General features: G+C 38.9%; 1 protein-coding gene across 1 annotated transcript in view; it reads left to right on the forward strand.

Annotated features, from left to right (window-relative positions):
• ENPP1 (ectonucleotide pyrophosphatase/phosphodiesterase 1) overlaps nucleotides 1–19,216 on the forward strand; it is a 67,172-nt gene extending 47,956 nt beyond the window's left edge. Inside the window, exons 18-25 of the mRNA XM_028509364.2 lie at nucleotides 716–885; nucleotides 1,748–1,799; nucleotides 3,474–3,628; nucleotides 5,022–5,151; nucleotides 6,808–6,888; nucleotides 7,664–7,796; nucleotides 9,268–9,430; nucleotides 12,350–19,216. Of these exons, the coding sequence (XP_028365165.1) occupies nucleotides 716–885; nucleotides 1,748–1,799; nucleotides 3,474–3,628; nucleotides 5,022–5,151; nucleotides 6,808–6,888; nucleotides 7,664–7,796; nucleotides 9,268–9,430; nucleotides 12,350–12,520 (1,055 nt within the window). The 3' untranslated portion in view covers nucleotides 12,521–19,216. The remainder of the gene's footprint in view (nucleotides 1–715; nucleotides 886–1,747; nucleotides 1,800–3,473; nucleotides 3,629–5,021; nucleotides 5,152–6,807; nucleotides 6,889–7,663; nucleotides 7,797–9,267; nucleotides 9,431–12,349) is intronic.
• Nucleotides 19,217–20,296: the final 1,080 nt, after the last annotated feature.

The raw sequence follows: 20,296 nt of genomic DNA on the forward strand, positions 1-20,296 counted from the left end.
AAAATGAAGGCGACCCATTCTTGGTTTACTCTGTACCTTCTTAATTAATACTTTATGGGTGTAGGGTATTACATCTTGAATATCACTTTCTTTTTCTGATAATGATACTGGGCATTTGCAAACCTTAAATGTGTCCTAAGAATAATTCTTTTAATGGGAGCTGATACACATAAATGAGTTCATAGATCCTAAAGCACTTAAATCAGGGCCTGGCATAGAGTAAATGTTTTACTATATGTGTTTGTTATTATTGTTATTATTGTTGTTGTTGTTATTATTATTATCATTAAAAGCATGACTCTTTGATGTGGACAGAGCTAGTTTTGAATCCTAGGTCTATTATGTTAGTAGCTTTCAGACCTTGAGCAAAGTGCTGTGATTACTCATCCATCAAATATTGGCAATAACATATTTAAATGTTTGAAGAATTAAGTAAGAAAAATATATGAGCACAGTGATAGTAATCTAGTAAGCATTCAATGTATGCTAACTATAGTTATTATATATATTAAAATCCAGAAATTTTTATGGAGAAGTAAAGCACATATGTCAGTATTTCCATTAAGAATAGCATAGTTATAAATACTCTAAAACCCAAAAGAGTTAAGGACTCATATAGATTTGGTTTTGAAAAATAAGAATCATAGTACAAGTCCACTATTTAGTTGATTTTGAAACTTTTAAGTAAATCTTGACTGTTCTTGGAATTATGCAGATTTATTGAATTTGACACCTGCTCCTAATAATGGAACTCATGGAAGTCTTAACCACCTTCTAAAGAATCCCATTTACACTCCAAAGCACCCCAAAGAAGCCCGGCCCCTGGTCCAGTGCCCCTTCACAAGGACCCCCAGAGAGAACCTCGGCTGCTCCTGTGATCCCTCGGTAAGTGTTGCTGAGAAGTGGAGCCTGGCGGGGGGGGGGGGGGGGGGGGGGGGGGGGGGGGGGGGGGGGGGGGGGGGGGGGGGGGGGGTTGGTTGTTTTCACGGCACTTGCTGCATAGCATGCACTGTGGGAATACTTGAGGATCAGATTCAAGTTTATGAGTGAGAGTAACAATCCTATTTATTTTTAATTCTAGTGACACACACAGGCCTTTCATTATTTCTTTTTCCTCTAGCTCGTTTATGCATTTTTGCCTCTCTTTTTGTCCCTGGGTCCTGCGACCTGACTCGCAGGTCCGGGGACATTGAGCTGAGTCCTGCTCTCCCAGCAGTGAGGTCTTGATTACAAACCAGGAACAATGTCCCTTCTCCAAAGTAAACCTCGCCTGCTTCAAGTTAGGGGGGAAATACCACTTTTGGGTACAAAATGGATATATGGCACTGTTCCATTTTTCTCCAACCTTATTATATACAGTAGTTGTTGTGAAAGGATGGGAATATGTGATAGGTCGTGAACAAAACTGGTGGGGCCCTAAAGATAGAAACTTGGGGAGCAGTTGAGTTTATGCTGTTTGCTTTGTTGTAGACTTTTAGAGAGGCTGGAGACTAGAGATCAGAACTTTAAAGAGGCAATCCTATTCTTATTTTTCATTAATAGTGTGTTTATGCTAACAATTCTGTATTTTTGCAACTGCCATCCCTACCCTTTTATTCTTTCTTATCCAAAAAATAATTTGGCTTGGTACAGAATGGTTTCAAATTTTATCTTTGTCTACCATGGAATAAATTAGCTATAAAAGTTGTTTGTTACAAAAATAAAACATGTCTGTGATTCCTTAAAAATAATATTATTAATTGTTTAGATTTTTCAAGTCATGGATTTTAAGACACAATTGAATCTGACTGTGACAGAAGGTAAGGCATGTTTGTTCTTGAACTTGGAATGTGGAAGTAGGCTTTTTCTCAACAGTGTGAATTACAGAGAATTGGTTTGGAGGCATCTTTGAGAATAGTCAGTAAAATAAAGGGAGTAGGGGAGCGCCACCTGATGAAGTCTGGAGATCTCTTTGCTTGGCGGTCTGTACTGTTATTCATAAGAAAAGAGGGGATATTTACAGCGGAAATGGCACGTAATGTATTTAGTGGAGGCTGTTTTAATTTTGAAGATTTTTGTTAGGTTTATAAGGTTTGTAATAAATCTTCTGATTTCTGTTTTTTTAAAAAAGAGATTTTATTCATTTTAGACAGACGGGAAGGGAAGGAGAAAGTGAGGGAGAGATACATCGACTGGTTGTCTGTGGTACACCCCCAATTGGGGGCCTGGCCCGCAACTCAGGCATGTGCCCTGACTGAGAATTGAACCTGTGATGTTTTGGTTTGCAGGCTGACGCTCAATCCAGTGAGCCACACCAGCCAGGGCTGATTTACATTTAAGAGACCTGTTAAATATCTAGCTCACTGGGTTCTTAGTTAATTACAAAAGTTGATTTACTTATCAAAAATTATCTCTTCATAACTTTTGAATGAAAATTAAGAATATGCACTGTAACATACAACTCAGTAAATAACTGAGACTTTGAGAAAATACCTATTTATAAAACTTGTGGCATAAAATGTAGGAGAGTGAAGTGATCAGGAACTATCAAGTCTAGAATTCTGTGCAAAATTAAACCTTTTCAATATAGCAATGTTTGCAGAGAGTTAAACAATAAAATCTGTTGCTGATGAGAAAAATAACAAGAAAATGTAGACACCTGATGAAATCGGTCAGTTGTGACTTGGGAAGTTCAGTGACTCTTCCATACAGTCTCTGACCAACTTTGACAGAGTCTCCGGTAGAGTGAATTACTTGTCTCACAGTTTTTTCCTGCCAGAATAAAAAGGTGAATTTGCACTATTGTTTACATGAACTTGTCTGTATGAAATTCTGTAAATGTTCAGGTTGGAGAAATCTCTGATGATCGAAGGTGTTAAAGTCTTGTGGTAAAGAATGACACTTGTGGAATTGGGTTAATCTAAGTTTGAAGATGAGTTTAGGAATTATGTGTTCATGGAAAAACTATTTATTTCCCATAAACTACTGTTTTCTCATCTGTAAAATGGACATATAACCTTAATTCATAGGGCTATTTAAAAATTAAACTAGTCGATGTCTACAAATAATTCTACCAAGCACCTGACACTTGGAAAAGGGTGATAAACACTATATAATATTAATTTATTCAGTTTCATCCCATCATTTCAGTTCTGTACTTTTGCTTTCCAAGTACATACATCATCCAGAAAATTTTCTTTCTGGAAAGACATCCTGAAGACTAAGTAATTGAAATAATGTCAAAGAATTTTAGTAATGTAGTTTAAGTCCTAATTGCTGGGATTTCTAGCATTTTGACGTGTATTGTGATATCTTCATATTACATTGCTGTTTCACAATCTGCACAGGCAAAAGGTGCAGTGAATCCCTTTTGTTTCCTTAATTGTTTATGGCTCTGCTCTTTGTAGTTGGTTTTTTGTTAGAGTTAAAAATGATTTTTCAATAGGGTCTGAGCACATTTAAACGGTGGTTTTGTTTTCCTCCTGTGACCCAAGAGAAGGTTATTAAGCGCAGCACTTTACCCTATGGAAGGCCCAGAGTTCTCCAGAAGAACAGCACTGTCTGCCTCCTCTACCAGCACCAGTTTGTGAGTGGTTACCGCCCCGACATCCACATGCCCCTCTGGACCTCCTACACTGTGGACAGAAATGCAAGTATTTGTCACCCCTTTGTCAAACTATCATTAGGCAAAGTCATCGAGAGCATTGTTTCTCATGGCTAATCCCAAATCAGGTTACTGAACTGGGAGTCAGAGAAAATAGGGTCCAGTTCTGCCGCTCACGAGCTTGCGGCTGCGAGACTCGGAGCGTACTACTTGTCCCGCGAAAGGAAGGATGTGTAGGAAAGGCTTCTCCCTTGCCTTTGATGTAAGCATTGTAAGATTTTAACATATAATTTCATGAAATAATTTTTACAGTCAGTCACAGTTCTTCATCTTTAAATGTAGTCTCACTGCATATGCCGTCCGTCCATGGGAAGACCCCCAGACCTAACCAGGGAGAGGCTGGGGGTTCCGTTCACCCTCCACACCAGGGGATTTCGGCCTTGAGAGGAGTGAGGGCAAATATCCCAGCATAAGACCACCATTTCTCCTCACTCCTGGGTGCTGTGGTATAAAGGGCAACGATACGAGATTGGCCTTGAAAGAGAGAATAAAGGGATTCGACGAGATTTAGATCTTACTTGAAATGGAACTTTTAAACTAGACTGACCAGATTTGAAGAAACTGAAACAGCCTGGCAAGCTGCATGTGACCTTAAAAGATAGAAAGGGGATTTGAGAGAGCTTAGATGAGTAGGATTTAAAAATAAAATGTTAACATCACTGAGACTGCTAAATTAAAAGGTAAGGATGAGTGTGTGTGTGTGTATGTAATTTCTATGTGTAAAAAACATATATATAATACACACACATTTAGATATTTATATAAAATTTCTACCTTAGGCTTGAATTTTAAAAAATTTGTGTATATTCAAAATTTTTACTTGAGTTTGTACTCTGTAGCATTCTCCACAGTTTTGTAAGTTCCATCTGATTTATTGCTGTTTAATACCTCAAATATGGTGTTTTCATTGTTTGAATTTTCAGTTTTCCTATGTAACCAAAGCTGCAAAAATTCAGAGTCATTGCTACTCCGAAGGTTTTCACGTTACATTGCTATTCAGTAGCTTTTTTACATCTGCCTCCATCCCAAACATTTGGTTGCGTAGTTGAATAAGTCTCAGATGTCTAAAAATCAACAATTCCCTATATAAAAGTTCAAAATCAAGTAAAAAAAATTATAAACAAAATTAGCACAGTGTAGTAGGAAAACATTTGCATACATGTGACAAATGATTAGTATCCTTAACATTGTAAAGAGCTGTGCATTTCAGAGACAAGAGATGAGTACAGTAGTAGAAAATGGAAAAATGACGAAGGACATGAGCAGACTGCCGGAGCTCCTTCATGTTAAGATGTAGTTCTCCTTTAGCCATGTACAGACTGGTCTCCTTTTCTTCTGCATGCCTGTATCTGATAGAGCTTTTCATTTTGTTTTTCAGGATAGTTTCCTCAGAGAAGACTTTTTCAATTGCCTTTATGAGGATCCACGAATTTCCCTTAGTCCTGTCCATAAGTGTTCGTTTTATAAAAATAATGCGAAAATAAGTTATGGGTTCCTCTCCCCACCACGTAAGTTTTCTTCCACCCTGATCTTCCCCTCCCCTTATTTCCTTTCCCTTGTTCTCTTTCTCTTCCTTTTCTTTCTTGTGGGGCAATGCCCATCATCTCAGTGATGAAAATTATGAGTGAGAAATATACTCTTAGGGGGAATTTTATTGTTTTTTAGTTTTTTTTATTTATTTTTTTAAGTATCTTTTATTGATTATGCTGTTACAGTTGTCCCAGTTTTTTCCCTTTTGCCCCCTACTGCCTGGTACCCCTCCACTACCCTCTAGCAATCCCCCCCATTCCCTTAGTTCATGTCCATGGGTCATGTGTATAAGTTCTTCATCTTCTCTCTTTCCTATACTATTCTTAACCTCCCCCTGTCTATTTGGTTCCTACCAATTATGCTTCTTGATCCCCACACCTTTCCCCCCACTTCCCCCTCCCCCTCCCTGCTGATAACTCTCCATGTGGTCCCCATACCTATGATTGTTTGATTGCCTGGTTGTTTGCTTAGTTTGTTTTTGGTTTTTGTTTTTATTTTTTAGATTCAGTTGTTGATAGCTGTGAGTTTATTGCCATTTTAATATTCATTCTTTGATTTTCTTCTTTTTCTTAAATAAGTCACTATTAGGGGAAACTTAAATGTGAGGTCTAAAACTCGAGATTTAGAAAGCTTTCCCTTTTGTTTGAAGGGTAGTTGATTCAGCGCAGACGCTGTAGACAGGACACGCTTCACTTTTCTGCATCTCTTTTAACCAGAATTTAAGAAAACCCAGTGAGGTCAGAAAAATGCACCTGGGTTCTTCAGAAGGAGATACTATTTTGTTATTTAAAACAAAAAATGTAATTTGTCAAAGAGCTAAGCAAAGGTAGAGCCTAAGTATGCTTGTTCTCACCAATTCATGGCCAGTAGGGAATGGCTTCTTCTAAGTTAAAGGTTCTTTTTTTTTTTTTAAGTGGCAAGTTTGTATGCTAATGAGAACACTTTTTGAGGTCGCCCTAAAAAGGCAAAAATCAGAAGGTTCCCAGTGCTCAAATACCCTCAATACCCAGTCCAGTCCCTGGAAAAAGTGTCTGAAGTCAGAACCTGGCTATTGCATTATAAAAATAGACCAGGTCCAAGCTGAAAACCCGTACAAAGAAGCCTTGTACAGCATTTCCAGGCAGACATCCTGTGGTGTTTTTTCTGGGTAGGAGGTGTTGCTCTGAAGCCAGATACTGTTTTTTTCTTTTCACTGGGAAAGAGCTTAAGGACAGAAGTTTGTCAACATAATATGCTTTAGTTGAAATAAGACAAATAAGGTAAAATTTGAAAATGTTTAATTTGGGGCCTTTCTTATTACAGTTTTTGGCTTTTGGTAAATTCATTTTGAAGAAAAAATATCTAAATATTTTTACTTTGTTAAAGGACTTGAACAAATACATTGCATTTCTCTCTTGAACCAGTAACTGGGAAAGTTTTATGGTTTTAGGGTAATACTCAGCTTATTTTTTAAAACACACACCATGAGAATGTATTATTTCTCTCTATGGCCATACCACCCTGAACATGCGTGATCTAGTCTGATCTTGGAAGCTAACCAGGGTTGGGCCTGGTTAGTACTTGGATGGGAGAAAGTATAATTTCTAATGTTATTTGTGAAGAATGAAATAGTTGTCCTTTTTATTTCTTTGTAGAACTAACTAAAGGCTCAAGTAAAATGTATTCTGAAGCATTGCTTACAACTAATATAGTGCCAATGTACCTGAGTTTTCAAGGTAAAAAAATTTAACCCTATATCTCATAATTTTAATGAATTTCTGTATATATATGTATATTTTATAGCTATAATTTATATGTAATAAGACCTGTTCTAAATGAAATGGCTAAATATCAAATACATTCTTACTGTTTTGTTTGACTTTAGAAATTCCAGCACACAAAAAATTCCACAAGTATTAAAATGATGGTATATACCAATACCTGTTATTCTGCCTTCTCCTTAAATGTTTATAAACATTTTGGGTGAAAAAAGTATGTAACATTGTGTTTAAGTCACCAAGCTAACATAGTCTGCTACCACTAACATTCAGTCTGTTTCCCTCTTCAGCTCTTTGGAAGTTCCTGATAATGTTTTTAATCTTACAATGAATAGATTATTTATTATTATTAATTATTGCAGCATTTGGCTCTTACAAGAATAAATGTACTCTTTATACTTCAATGACATAGGGAATTCTAAGATACAGAGCATGCAAGGAAATTTTTATTTTAATTTATATCTAGAATCCTTGCGACTATTTCAAAGGGAATATTCAGACATAAACAATAAATGTGCATAACCTGACTTCTTTCTGTTCATGATTTAAAAAAAAATTAACAATAATATGTGACCAAAGTTCATGATGATGCACAGGTTCTGGGAATGGCTGAAATAGAGTTGAATTTAACATTTGCCAAATACTTCACTTCGAATCATGGTGTGGGTTTATTTCACGTGACAGCATAGCTTCTTTTTGTTTTGAAACTGCACCGTCTTCCTTTTTGTTTCAGCGATATGGAGCTACTTTCATGCCACCCTACTGCCGAGGTATGCCAAGGAAAGAAACGGCATCAATGTTGTCAGCGGTCCCGTGTTTGACTCTGACTATGATGGACATTATGATGCCTCGGAGACTCTGAAGCAGTAAGAGCATACTTCATTTACTCTTAACAACAGCTCTCAAGTGGGATCACCATTCAGATGAGTCAGCAGAGCCTTTTCTATCCCATACTCTTCAGATTTATGTGTGTGACATTTCTGATTAGCCTGGAAGCCCCTTGAAGTACCTGATTAATTTTAATGTTTTGCTCAGTGTGTGGTTAAGATATTTTTAGATGAAAGAAGTAGTGTTCCTCCACCACTTGGCTCAGATGAGTAACTCGAGCTCAGATTAAATACTGAACACTGTCGTTGTTAAGAAGGTAACATCAGTGTTTAAAATCTCTATGTGTGGGGCTAAGGTTCTATCTTAATTAACATACTACTGATTAGAAGATGAAGAACCACATGACGTAGCCAGGAGCATCTAGAGTCAAGGAATCAACAGGGTCATAGAGCTGTAGGCCTTGGGCTAATGTCCCAGCTTTTCACCAACTCTGTGTAGAAGATAACAATCCAGTGACTGTCTTGAGAAAACCTGTTTTTATAAAGGGGAGGTGAGAACATTTTGGAAACAAGTTAATCTTTATTAAAATGATACTTGGCAGATTTTGGGAGCAATTTTTCTAGTAAGGCTATGAGAAAAAGAGACTGAAATCTCTGCTGAGATTTAAGCCTTTTCTGAGAACGCCTCTCACAGACTGACTTAGGGATTACTGTTTACACACATATGTCTGTAATCATATTAGTGTATAAAATTAAAAATTTTAACTAATATCCCTTGAGGTATAAGAGTCCCCTACAACTGCCTCATAAGTCATAGTAGTAAAACGGGTAAAGGAAACAACTTTGTACCCTTCCCATTCACTGCTTCTACCAGCGCTGTTTTAATCGATTTTACATATTTTGGTTCTACATAAGATTGTATTTGAAAACAAGGATCCCATTACTTTACTTTTTGAAAGATGCTGGGAAATAAAAAAATGGCTTTGAGATAAAATAAATAGAATTAAGATGAAGCAAAGGTGTTATTGGTATATCTTTGAGAATATGCTTCAATTAAAAAACATAAAGTTATTCGTATAGGAAAGAAAATCCGGTTAAAACAATTTCATAGCAGGTGGCTTCTGAAGTAGCTGGAATAGAAAAATTCAAGGCAGTTCTCTGTCCGTCTGCGGTAGGTCCGTACTACATAGGATTTAAGTGATTTCTCCATAGGTATTCAAAAATAGTGTGTCTCAATTCCAATGTGTTCAGGTAGAGTTTTAAAAATTCCAAGTTCAGTAAATTTCTAATAAAAATTATTTAGGTTGAGTTTGTCTGTCTTTTCATTCTTATTTTCTCAACCTGGCAGAATAAATTGAGTTGTTATAATGACTGAGTTTTTATAATACACTTAATTATTTCACTGAATTTTATTTTTAGATGCAGCGTTTAAAAAAATGTTTTACTGAAATACTCATTAAAAGGAAGATAGTTATTTCTTTCTTAAAGCGAATATTGTCATATTTTGCAGAAACAGCAGGCTCATCCGTAATCAAGAACTTCTGATCCCGACCCACTTCTTCATTGTGCTAACAAGCTGTAAAAACACATCCCAGACCCCAGCACAGTGTGACAGTTTAGATGCCTTAGCCTTCATTCTGCCTCACAGGACTGACTACAACGAGAGCTGCGTGGTGAGTCGCTTTGCTAATGCACCTTACACATCGGAAACATAAGTGTATGTGTGTGTGTGTGTTTGTGTGTGTGTGTGTGTGTCTTACCTTTAACTGTCCTGTGGGAGAACACATAACTTGAGTATACGCATACATATACTTTGAAATTACAGGGTAGTTTTTAAATTTGACTATCTAAGATGGCACATCTTCAGTGAGACCTCCCCTGTCTATTAAAAACACTAAACAACAGACCAAAACCTAAAACCTTAGTGACTTTGTATGGCTTAGCCACTAAATTCTAAGTTTACTTGAAGTACGAACTTATTTTTGTTTCAAAAGTGGGTTTATAATTCCCAGTGTCAGCGTGCTTATAAATTAGTCTTAAAGTTGTGGTTAGACAACATTTCAAATTAATTTTCTATATATCATTTTATTATAACAATCATGTTTGTCCCTAATTATTTTTTAACTTTATTGTCATTCGAATGTTTGGAAATAATGGTTTTATGCTATCTTATTTGCTCAGAATTTAAAAAATCTAAGCTCTAGACTCTGAGGATCAAGACTGCATTAAAATTTTAGCAGTTTTTATGCTTTTCCTTAGAGTGAGTCAAAATGTTTTTCTCAGAGTACTTCCCAGAGATCCTAGTTGGTGTTTTCCTTTCCTTTTTCTTTTCTTTTTTTTTTTTAATACACTAAAGTTGTGTAAGCTCATCTCAACCTAAGCTGGCAAATATATTTGGCTTTCCGACCAGTGTCAGTATCAGGTGGCTGGTAGGAGACACCTGGGGTCCTGTGGGCGAGGGGTCCTGAGGCCCCGTGTGAGCCTGGCTGGAGAGAGCGCTGTGATTGCGCATTCATCTCATTCATCTGTCCCTTCACTTATTCTTCTGTGCCTCCTGTGATCCAGTGATTCCGTCCTTTGATAAATGTGTGTTGCGAGATACTCCAGGTACTAAGGACATAGCAGTGAGAGAAATGGACAGTGGTGTTGGCGGTAGGCCCAGGAGTGGAGTGCAATGACCCGCTTGCCATCCTTGATCTAGTAGTCTTTCTGTATATTGTCATTAGACATTAATGAGGTTGTATCTCCCTTTAATTGTTTCTCCAATGAACTTTTAGAATTAGTTGACCAGTCCTCAGAGAACACATTTCTCATGAAGTTATTTGCACTTATTCTTCAGAATTAAGTGCAGAGTAGCAGGATTTTAACTGTTTGGAGGCCTGTTGGGCCCCTTAGTCTGCCAACCGGCCAACATTGTGGCCACCGTTGGACACACACCAGGTATGTCCTCCTTCGTGGCTGCCTCTTCCTTGAGAGATTAAGTCGTCATAACAGGTGCCAGTTAGTGCTGTGTTCTGCAGCACATCACAGAGAAGCCAGTTACAGTGACAGGAGCAAATTAGAGGTGCCTCCTGTAGCAGAAAGTCCAGAGCAGACAGTCTTAGGACAGTGCCCTGGGTCGCAGCACCATTAGGGATGCAGAACTTACCTGCTTTTCTGCACCACAGTTCCTAGCATGTGGCCCATGTGGGCTTAACATGGCTTGTCTACATATTGTGTCGGAATTCTGGGCCCTACCCAAAAGAAGTCAGCAACAGATTTATTCTTACATCTCATTGATCGAAGTGACGTTAAATGCCACAAGTTAGGCGTTAGGTTCCTTTTCCATCTCTACCACTCCAAAAGCTATTGTACAGATATCTGAAATACAAACACTTTAATCAAATTTTATGATGACAGTGTACCTAGAGGACACTAAATACTGGACCGGGGAGAGAATTATCTGAAGGTGTAACACTCATATTTACTGATTCCTTCTGTTATTGTCTCTGCAGTAGTGAGTAAGGGTTAGCTGGATGTTAGCCAATATCCGGCTAGTAATGGTCTGGGAGAACAGATGCCTTCTGTGTAGTTTTTATCTGTTGCTGTAAACGTTGGGGCAGATGGCAGATATCTGCTGGCCTGGAGAGCTGGAACCCGGACCGTTGCAGAGAAGCCTGCCGAGTGGGGCAGCGTGGCGAGCAGAGAATGAGGGGAGGCTGGTGGGAAAGTGCAACTTACTGGCTCGCTCCCTTTCACGTGAAAAGTCTGTAATTGTCATTTTCGATAGCAATGTCCCAAGGGTGCATGAACCTTTATTGAAGGGTGTCTTTAAAGTACGATTATAGCCCACCTACCAGTGGATACTGTCTTCATCTGACCTTCCCCAGTAGCTATTTTCAGAAAAATTTACACTAAACTGTGGGTGTGTGATTTTCATCCACCTCTGTTACCTGCTTCAGCTGCCACCTCTCCTTCCATGTGACAGAGCACATGCCTTTAATTCTCCACCGATCCCCTATTAGCTAAGACATCACTAGCTCACTGGAAGTCAGATTGTGTTTTACCAGTTCCCTCAACCCTTTCTTCACTGCAACTATGTATTTAATTGATTCTGGTAAGTACTAGTGTTTGTATTTTGAATTTCCACACATCATTACATAGGATCCTCAAAACAACCCTGTGTGGAGGGTACAGTAAAACAATCAGGATTCCAATGTTTACCTGGTAGGGTAATGGTAGAACCGTGATTTAAATCCAGGTTTCTTTATGCCAGTTCCCATATTCTTTCTACCATCTCACGTTGCTTCTCTTTTCAAACATTTTTTAACCCCATGCCATTGCAGTTTCTGGTACCCATACAATAAATGATCAGGTGACCCAGGTGTACTTTGTTTTTCCCAAATTTGATGCCTCTAATTAAACAAACATGCATAGAATATATTACACTCTGTTAGTCAAGAACAGAGATCATGCTTAATAAATCTTGTGGCATCTGCCCTTTGGGAGCCTGAGGGTCAAGGGTGATTAAAATGGGGGGCATGGAGAGCTTGTCAGAAAAGTGAACTATTTTTCAGTGACTTTTCTGCTTCATTTTCCACCCACCCTCACAGCACAGGAAGCCGGAGTCATTGTGGGTTGAGGAGCTGGTGATGTTACACACAGCTCGGATCACAGATGTTGAGCACATCACCGGACTCAGCTTCTATCAAGAAAGAAAAGAGCCAGTTTCAGACATTTTAAAGTTGAAAACACATTTGCCAACGTTTAACCAAGAAGACTGATTTTTTTTTTAAATTCCAAAAACTCACCATAAATCTTGCTGAAAGAACCTTGTATTTCATACAGTCCTCCTCCACGCTCTTACACTGTTTGGAACCGCCGACCAGAGCTAGAACTGGGATACGACCGTCTCCGGGGAGCGGCGGCCTCAGCTCAGCGGTTGGGAAGTGTTCCCACCGAGTCTCGCACACGCTTGGACGTGTAAGGGCTGTTCACATTTGGGAATAAAGACAGACCGAGCCTGAGAGTGCTCTTCTACTTCTCTTAAAGGCAGAAGTAGCCTGTGAACATTGGACTCCAGATATTTGAACCTTATTACCATTAATAAACTTCTGTGGGGCTGGCAATGCCAGACTGACGAATAGGATTGGAATAATCCAGGTTACGTTAGTGTCTTCACAAGAGTTTCAAGGTGATCCTTGATTCTTTTAAAAGCAATTTTGAAATTTCATTTATCGTAGTTTTAATTTTTAAGAAATTAATGGAAAAATATTTCTGAGGTTCTCAAAAACCAAAATATGTTATCTTGTGGGTTTAAAAAAATTATGATTAGGTTTCTTCAGATTTAATGGCTTTAACAAGTTAAAATTTGAGGGGAGGTCTGTGTATTGAATATATTGTTCTGTTATAAAATTTTACTCCACATTTGTACCAAAAAAGAAAAATATCCCCATTCTGTTCACTGATAATTAACAAAGGTTGAAAACAGCTCTAAAAGTGGTTCTTTTACACTGTTAAAAATGTCTTATTTTGATGAAACTTCAGAGAACTTGTCAACACCTACAAGTTGGCATTTTTCACTGAGATGGTAGGGATGTTCTCCTCCGTGCATGGAAATGACGCCACCAGCAGCAGAGCTATACTGTGCTGAGCTGTGCATTTTGAAGTTCCATAGATTTGAAGAGAACCTGTTCCCACCACTTCGTATCTACTTGGTGGTCACGATAAATGAACTTGATTTCTCCATGGCATAGACTCTATCCTTTAGTGCCAACCTGTGAACCTTCAAAGGCTACATTCACTGTTAGGCCACCTGGGTCTAATTTAGGTGTTCTGTTAGTGCACCAAGATTTGTATTTGTCCTTCAGACGGTACTTCTTCTTCAAGAGCATTGGGGCCACAGAGACCTTTAGATAATATAATTTGCTTCTAAAATTATTTAATAATTTAGAAAGTTTCATTGGTTCTTGTTTTAATACCACAGATCTCTAAAGCTCTGTATATTATTATTGCTTTAATGTTTACTTTTTCTCTATTGTTCAAACTGGGTAATTTCTATTGTTCTATCTTCAAGTTCACTGGTTCTTTTCTCTGTCTAGTCCATTTACTCTTGAGCTCATCCATTGTTTCTTTTTAGTATATCAGTTATGGCTTTATTATTTCTAAAATTTCCACTTGGTTTTTCTTTCTATCTTTTTCTTTGCTGAAAATTTTTATCTCTTTGCTGAGACTTTGTATTTTTTCATTTGTTTTAAGAATGTGTGTAATTGCTCATTGAAGCATTTTTATCATGGCTGCTATGAAATCCTTGTCAGATAATCCTGATATCTGTGTCACCTTTATGTTGGCACCTGTTGTCTTTCTTCATTCAAAAAGATTGTTCTGTTTTTCAGTGCAATGAATGATCTTCAACTGAAACCTGGGTGTTTTAGGTATTATGTTCTATGACTGTGGGTCTCACTCAGCCCTTCCATTTTAGCAGAGTTTCTCTAATACCCTAGCAGGGAAATTGGGGACACTGCCTCATTATTGGTAGATGTGTTTCCTACTCAGCTTTCATTGATGCTTGGGGTGAGAGGGGACCCTCGTTGCTATTGGAAGTGGCGGGAATTCAGCTCCCAACTTTACCTCCACTGATGCCTCCCTGGCTGGGAAGTGCGGGGCGCCCTGCACTGCCCCACATGGTCTCCTCTGACACTGTGGACAGGGGGAGCTTTATTGTCAGCAGGTGGGAATGAAACAACCAGTTTCCTGCTCAGCCTTCTCTAACTCCGCCCTGGCAGGAGACTCCGGGAACCTGCTCACAGCCTGACAAGGGTGAGGTCTGGGCCTCCCACACTGTCTTTGCTGGCATGGGTGGGGTCATGGTCTATTCTGCAGCGTTTGGCTGAAGTGGAGTAGTTACTGTTTTTTTCCCTTGCTAGGCTACTCTTCTGTTCCTTTGGTGAGGGAGAGATGGGGGGAGAGGGAGAGGGGGTGGGGGAGAGAAGGCCTTTTTATGGGGCTTCTCTTTGTACTCAGCGTTTCCAGGTTGCTGACTCCGTCACTTCCAAGTCCAGGACATGTAACCTGACAGGAAAACTCGGGAACTCATCACAATAGTTTTGGACTTGGGCCCCAAGTACTCTAGCCTGTCTGTCTTCCCTCCACCTTTCAGAATTTTCTTGTTTGTTTTATATATAATAACCAAGCTTTTTAGCTGTAATTGAAGAAAGATACCTATTTCTTCATAGGGGTGTCTCACTGATTTTTATCTATTCCTCAAAACACGTGCAGGGGAATTGGGGGACACACACGATTGCCTCTAGCTTCTTAGCAGATCTTAATTACGTGGATAGATGCCTCTCAGCTTTGCTAGGCACCAGGAATGCAAAGCAAAACGAGTTAGCATTCTTACAGTCTTGGGGAGAGAAAAGAGGCAGCAGAAGGGTAAACAGGCCCTTAAAGGTGATAAATGTACAATGCAGCCACGGGTGAGGGCCAGGGAGCCCAGAGGAGGCAGTAGGTGCTGCTGGGCAGTCTCGGTGGTGGCTTTCCAGAGGTGGAGCCATGGGGGCCGGAACTCGGAGGATGGGCTGGAGCTCTTCGGGTGAATGGGTGAGGAAAGGGCACTGTAGCCTCCCTCGGATGGATGGGTGTATTTTTGACATTTTGCCATTTACTGCTACTTCTGATATTTTCTGCAATTATCACTATGACCAGTTTATAATATACAACTATTTTATTTTTCTTGCTTTGTTACAATAATCCCCCATTCTTAAAGGAAATGTCAGACTATAAATTCTGTGCTGACTCTTTAAAGGAAGTGGCACCCCTATCTGTTTCTACTTAGCTTTTTTCCCCCAGTTGCTCTTACACAGTATTCTTTTCCTGTCTGGAAAGAGATCCCTTCTTTCACTATTTCATCAATTTAAAGCATGTGAGCAGTCACCACTTCCTCAGTGTGGATGATGAATTCACACATCAATATATGGAAACTCTTTCTCATACCTTCTAAAATAAAGGCTATTCTTTGCTTCTCAAATGCTGAGAAAACCTTTATTTAGCCCTAGTTTACTGCCATGCCTCTGGTCAGTATGTCTTAAATGACATAAGTAACCTCCATATAAAATCGCACAACTAGTCAGTGTACACATGGCAGGCGAACACTCAGGTGGAACTTAAAGATGCTTTCAAATATCAGAGAGAAGAGGGCAGACCTTTGGGGGGAGAGGGCAAATATGCAGGTTCCAGTGGGGTAAGGAAGTATGTAGAGGACTGTTAGGCCAGTTGGCCTGGTCCTGTTTAAGGAGAGGGGACAGCTGAGCCACCTCTTCCTGCAGGAGAGGCTGTGACCCCTTGACATTTTTTTGTCATTAGCTGCAATAACTGTCCTGCCCTGCTCTGTGAATACATGCTTATCTATAACAGCAAATGGCATGTGAACTTTGAAACCAAATAAGAAGATTACACTTTCTGCTGAAGCCTATCACCGGGCTTTGGGGTGTGGGTGCTTTCATGAGCATTAAGTAAAATTTTAGCATGGCTACAGTCCAAGGACATTCTCCCTGGATTTTGTCCTGAGTATTGTAAGGTAGAAAAACAAAACCTACGGAATATAAGAGCCTCTAAGCTAGGAAAAAGGAGATGCACAAATATGAGTTATACATACAGAAGCTTGGCTGCTTTTCCTGTGTGTGTGTGTGTGTGTGTGTGTAAGGGGGAGGGCGGGGGAGGTGGTCCTGGTCCTCCAGGGACTGATCCCGTGTGAGACGCGTGAGACTGTTGTGGGCAATAAACTGCAGCTATATTGTTGGAAGGAGAAAAAAGAGCCCAAGTTCATTTCAGGTTCACAGAGTAAACATCCATTTCTGATCTGTGACCTATATTCTTGCTGGATATTTTAATTACATTGAATCATACTTCCAGGTAAAAACAAGCAACAGACATATATAAATAGCCTTCCAGTATTTAGAATGGTCTGAAACCAGAGGAAAAGTCTCCAACATGTAACTTCCATAGATTTTTTTCCAACATGAAATTTTTGCATCTATTCTCTCCACTGCACGTAAATAGTGATTGAAGAAAAGATAATGTTTACTAGAAATTATATCCACACCAGAAACCATAGAAGTATAAAATGTTTTAGCCTACTAGAAATGAAAGAGTTGCTGGAACAGGTCGTATATCTATGAGATGCCAAAAGGGAGAAACAACATTTAAAAAAAAGCCCCTTTCATCCCACCAGAGGCTGTTGATTTAAATTTAACTTCATACTAGCCCATTGGGGATGAAAACGTGTATGTTTAAATTCAGTGACTGAAAGCAACATCACAGGATGATCTGATCATATATTTCCAACTGGGCAGGTCCTGGTGGGCAGTCACACTCTGGGCCTATAATTTGTTTAGTAAAAGGTTTGTAAACCAAGCTGTCCATTGTCCTTGTGCATAAGGGTTTATTCCTTTTAAATGTCAGAAATCCTCCTTTCCAGATCCCTTGAAGGTGTAACCACCCTCACTAGGAGCACCTAACCTTGTTTACTTCTTTAGTGAAAGATTTTAAACCAGCCTGTCCATTGTTCTTATGCACCTAAATTAACACATCTTTGAAATACCAGAAGTAATACCCCTCAAAGGGAGTATTGACCTTCAAGAGAACACATAATCTTAAGTATCCTGTAATCTGATCCCCACATTGCTTCCTCCCACCTTCACGTAATTTTAAATGCATAAAAGAAGCTGCAAACCTGTTATTCTCCAGAGCGTTTGACATCTTGCTCCCCAGCCTATAGCATCAGTTTGGCTCACACAAAGTCATAAAATTCTCTCCAGGATTGGACATGTCTTACGTCAACAAGGCCCAGACCCCTGATGCAAGATCCAAATACAGCACTTGTTAATGGCTGTCTGACACCGTAAAAGGAAAGAAAATAATTTCAGGACGTTGTGGTTATTGGTTCCACATGGGACTTCCAGGGACCTGGCAAGATTGTATCCTAAAGAGAACACATTACCACAAACCTCACAAGGAAATTGAGAAATTCCAAGAAGCTGCACTATCTTAAACATTCACCAGCCTGTGTTCTGTTAAACTTGCTAAGTTTATACCCTTTGACTCTATTTCCCAAAACTGTAACTGATGGGATGTCAAGACAGCTGTTTGATAAGGATTACAATTCAATACTGTGGGATTTCCCCCTAGTGGTTGTAACTCTCATTTGGCATTTAGCATATGTTTCTTAAATCAATACATTCCTTTTCATGTATTGTCTTGTCTCCTAAGTCATCTGCCATCGATAACAGAAACACAGTGTCGGGTACGTAGTACTTGCTCAATTAAAAAAAAAAGTTCCGATGAATAAACATCAATGAGATGATCCTACCAAAACATTCATTTGAAATAACTAAGAGCTCACAGGTCACAGACATGCAACTAAAGCAATCACATGGAAATGAATTATTTCTTGCATTCTTAGTTTTTAAATGCAAGGTAGTATTTTCAATGGCATATTTTTTAAAGGAGTTCATTTACAGATATTTTCCTCGTGCACAGGCAGAATTTTAAAAAATAGTAAATAGAGATCAAGTAATGCCGATCAAGGGCTGTTCACAGTTGTTACACTGACTGCATCCTGTGGAAAGTATGATGCCTAATGAACCGAACAGGAAAGAATGAGCTATTCAGAGCGCCGACATCTCAGATGAAACCTCTCTACAAAGCACATAGTGTTTTTCCAGCAACAAGCTGCTGCCGTTGCTGTAAACATTCCCTGGCAGCGGTGGAGGCACACAGGAGCATCTATCTCAGTTCTCACGTTTACCAACCGAAGGTAACACCTTCAGCGGTGAGGAAGAGCCTGGAAGGGAAATAAGCAGGTGGTATAACAACCATACTGGAGCGTCTGAAACAAACAGATTTCAGGCAACTTTGCTTCACCAAAGAGGAGAAAGATTTTTCCTACCCTTTTCTCCTCTTTGAAATTCAAGGCAATGGAGTGTAGCCCTGGTGGAGATGCATTGAACAAAGAAGTGTTTGAGGTGAGGGATGTCATCCCATCCATTAGGTGTCTGATAAATAAACTTAAATTTTCATGTACATAATGAGTCAGTAATGTTATTGTGGTAACAAAGATCTCTGGAACTAAACCAGATGTGCTGATAATTATAATAATAGCTAATCTTTACTGGCAGTTTATTTTGTTCCAGACTCTATGTTAAATGATTTGTGTACAGTATATATTTTCTCAACAATTCTGTACTGTGAACATACTAATACTTAACCCTAGTTAATGGGTTATCCCTTATAGGGATTTGAACCCAGGTCTTGGCAAAGCTTGAAACAGTATATCACATTGCCTCCTTAAAAAACACACTAAAAATGTTCAAGTTCATCTAGCTCTACTCCATCAGTAGTCGAATTCCAAACCAGCACTTGACATAAATGTACTGTGTATTAAAAGCATGAATTATCATTAATAAAAAAAAACATAAACCATGCCCTGACCAGTGTGGCTCTGTCGATTGGAGAATCATCATCCATAAACCAAAAAGTCAGGGGTTCATTTCTGGGTCAGGGCACGTGCCTGGATTGCGAGTTCAAACCCCAGTAGGGGTGCTTCGAGGAAGCAACCGATCGATGTTTCTCACATCAATGTTTTTCTCTGTCTCTGTCTCTTTTTCTCTCTCCCCTTTCTTTCTCTTCAGAATCAATGACTATATCCTCAAATGAGGATTTAAAAAATAAAAAGAGCACAAAACACAAAACTAAAAAATGTTAACTCAGTTGAAAAATGGACAAAAGTTTGGATTAAGACATTCATAGGAAAGAAATGCAAGGAGCAAACAAATATATAAAAACGTTTTACTTCATTAACTAAATCACAGACATGCCAATGACATTTTGTTTTTTAATCATATGGGAAATGATTAAAAGATGCAGATCGCAGATCTCCAGTGTCTCGAAGCTAATAGGCAGTCACGCCTTGAGGCTGGGGGGCGCAAGATGCTACAATGTATCTGAAGCCAATTTGATAACTGTGTTCTGTGGGTCTAAATGTTGTTCGTAAACCATGACTCATGTTTCAGTTCTCCAGATTTGTTCTGAAGAAGCCATTTCACAAAGTAGGAAGATTCGATCTAAGTGGTTGATGCTTATTGGAGAAATGGTAATACTAGCATGTGCATGTAATAGAATACTCCCTTAAAATGTGATATTTCTCTAAATTTGCTGGAGTGGAAACTTTCACAATATAGGAATTGAAAATGATGGTTTCTAAAATAGTTTATGATCATTTGGTGAAAATAAAAATTGAATCCCTTTTTCCTCCTCTCTTCCCTCCTTTTCTTCTGTACTTCTCAGTTCTCCAGACTCTTTCTTCTTTCAGGAAGTTAATTCACTAAAATATTAACAATGATTTTATCTGCGTGGTGGGATTTGGGGTGATCCTCACTTTTGCGTTTCTTTATAATGGATTAATTTTATAGTCTGGGAAAAATGAATTCAGAAAATTCCTTTAGGTAATTTTTTAAAAAAGTCATAACGTATCAGTTTGGGCACTGATTACCACCCGTACCGTA

This window comes from Phyllostomus discolor, chromosome 4, assembly GCF_004126475.2.
Source record: "Phyllostomus discolor isolate MPI-MPIP mPhyDis1 chromosome 4, mPhyDis1.pri.v3, whole genome shotgun sequence".
Taxonomy (NCBI): Eukaryota; Metazoa; Chordata; class Mammalia; order Chiroptera; family Phyllostomidae; genus Phyllostomus; species Phyllostomus discolor.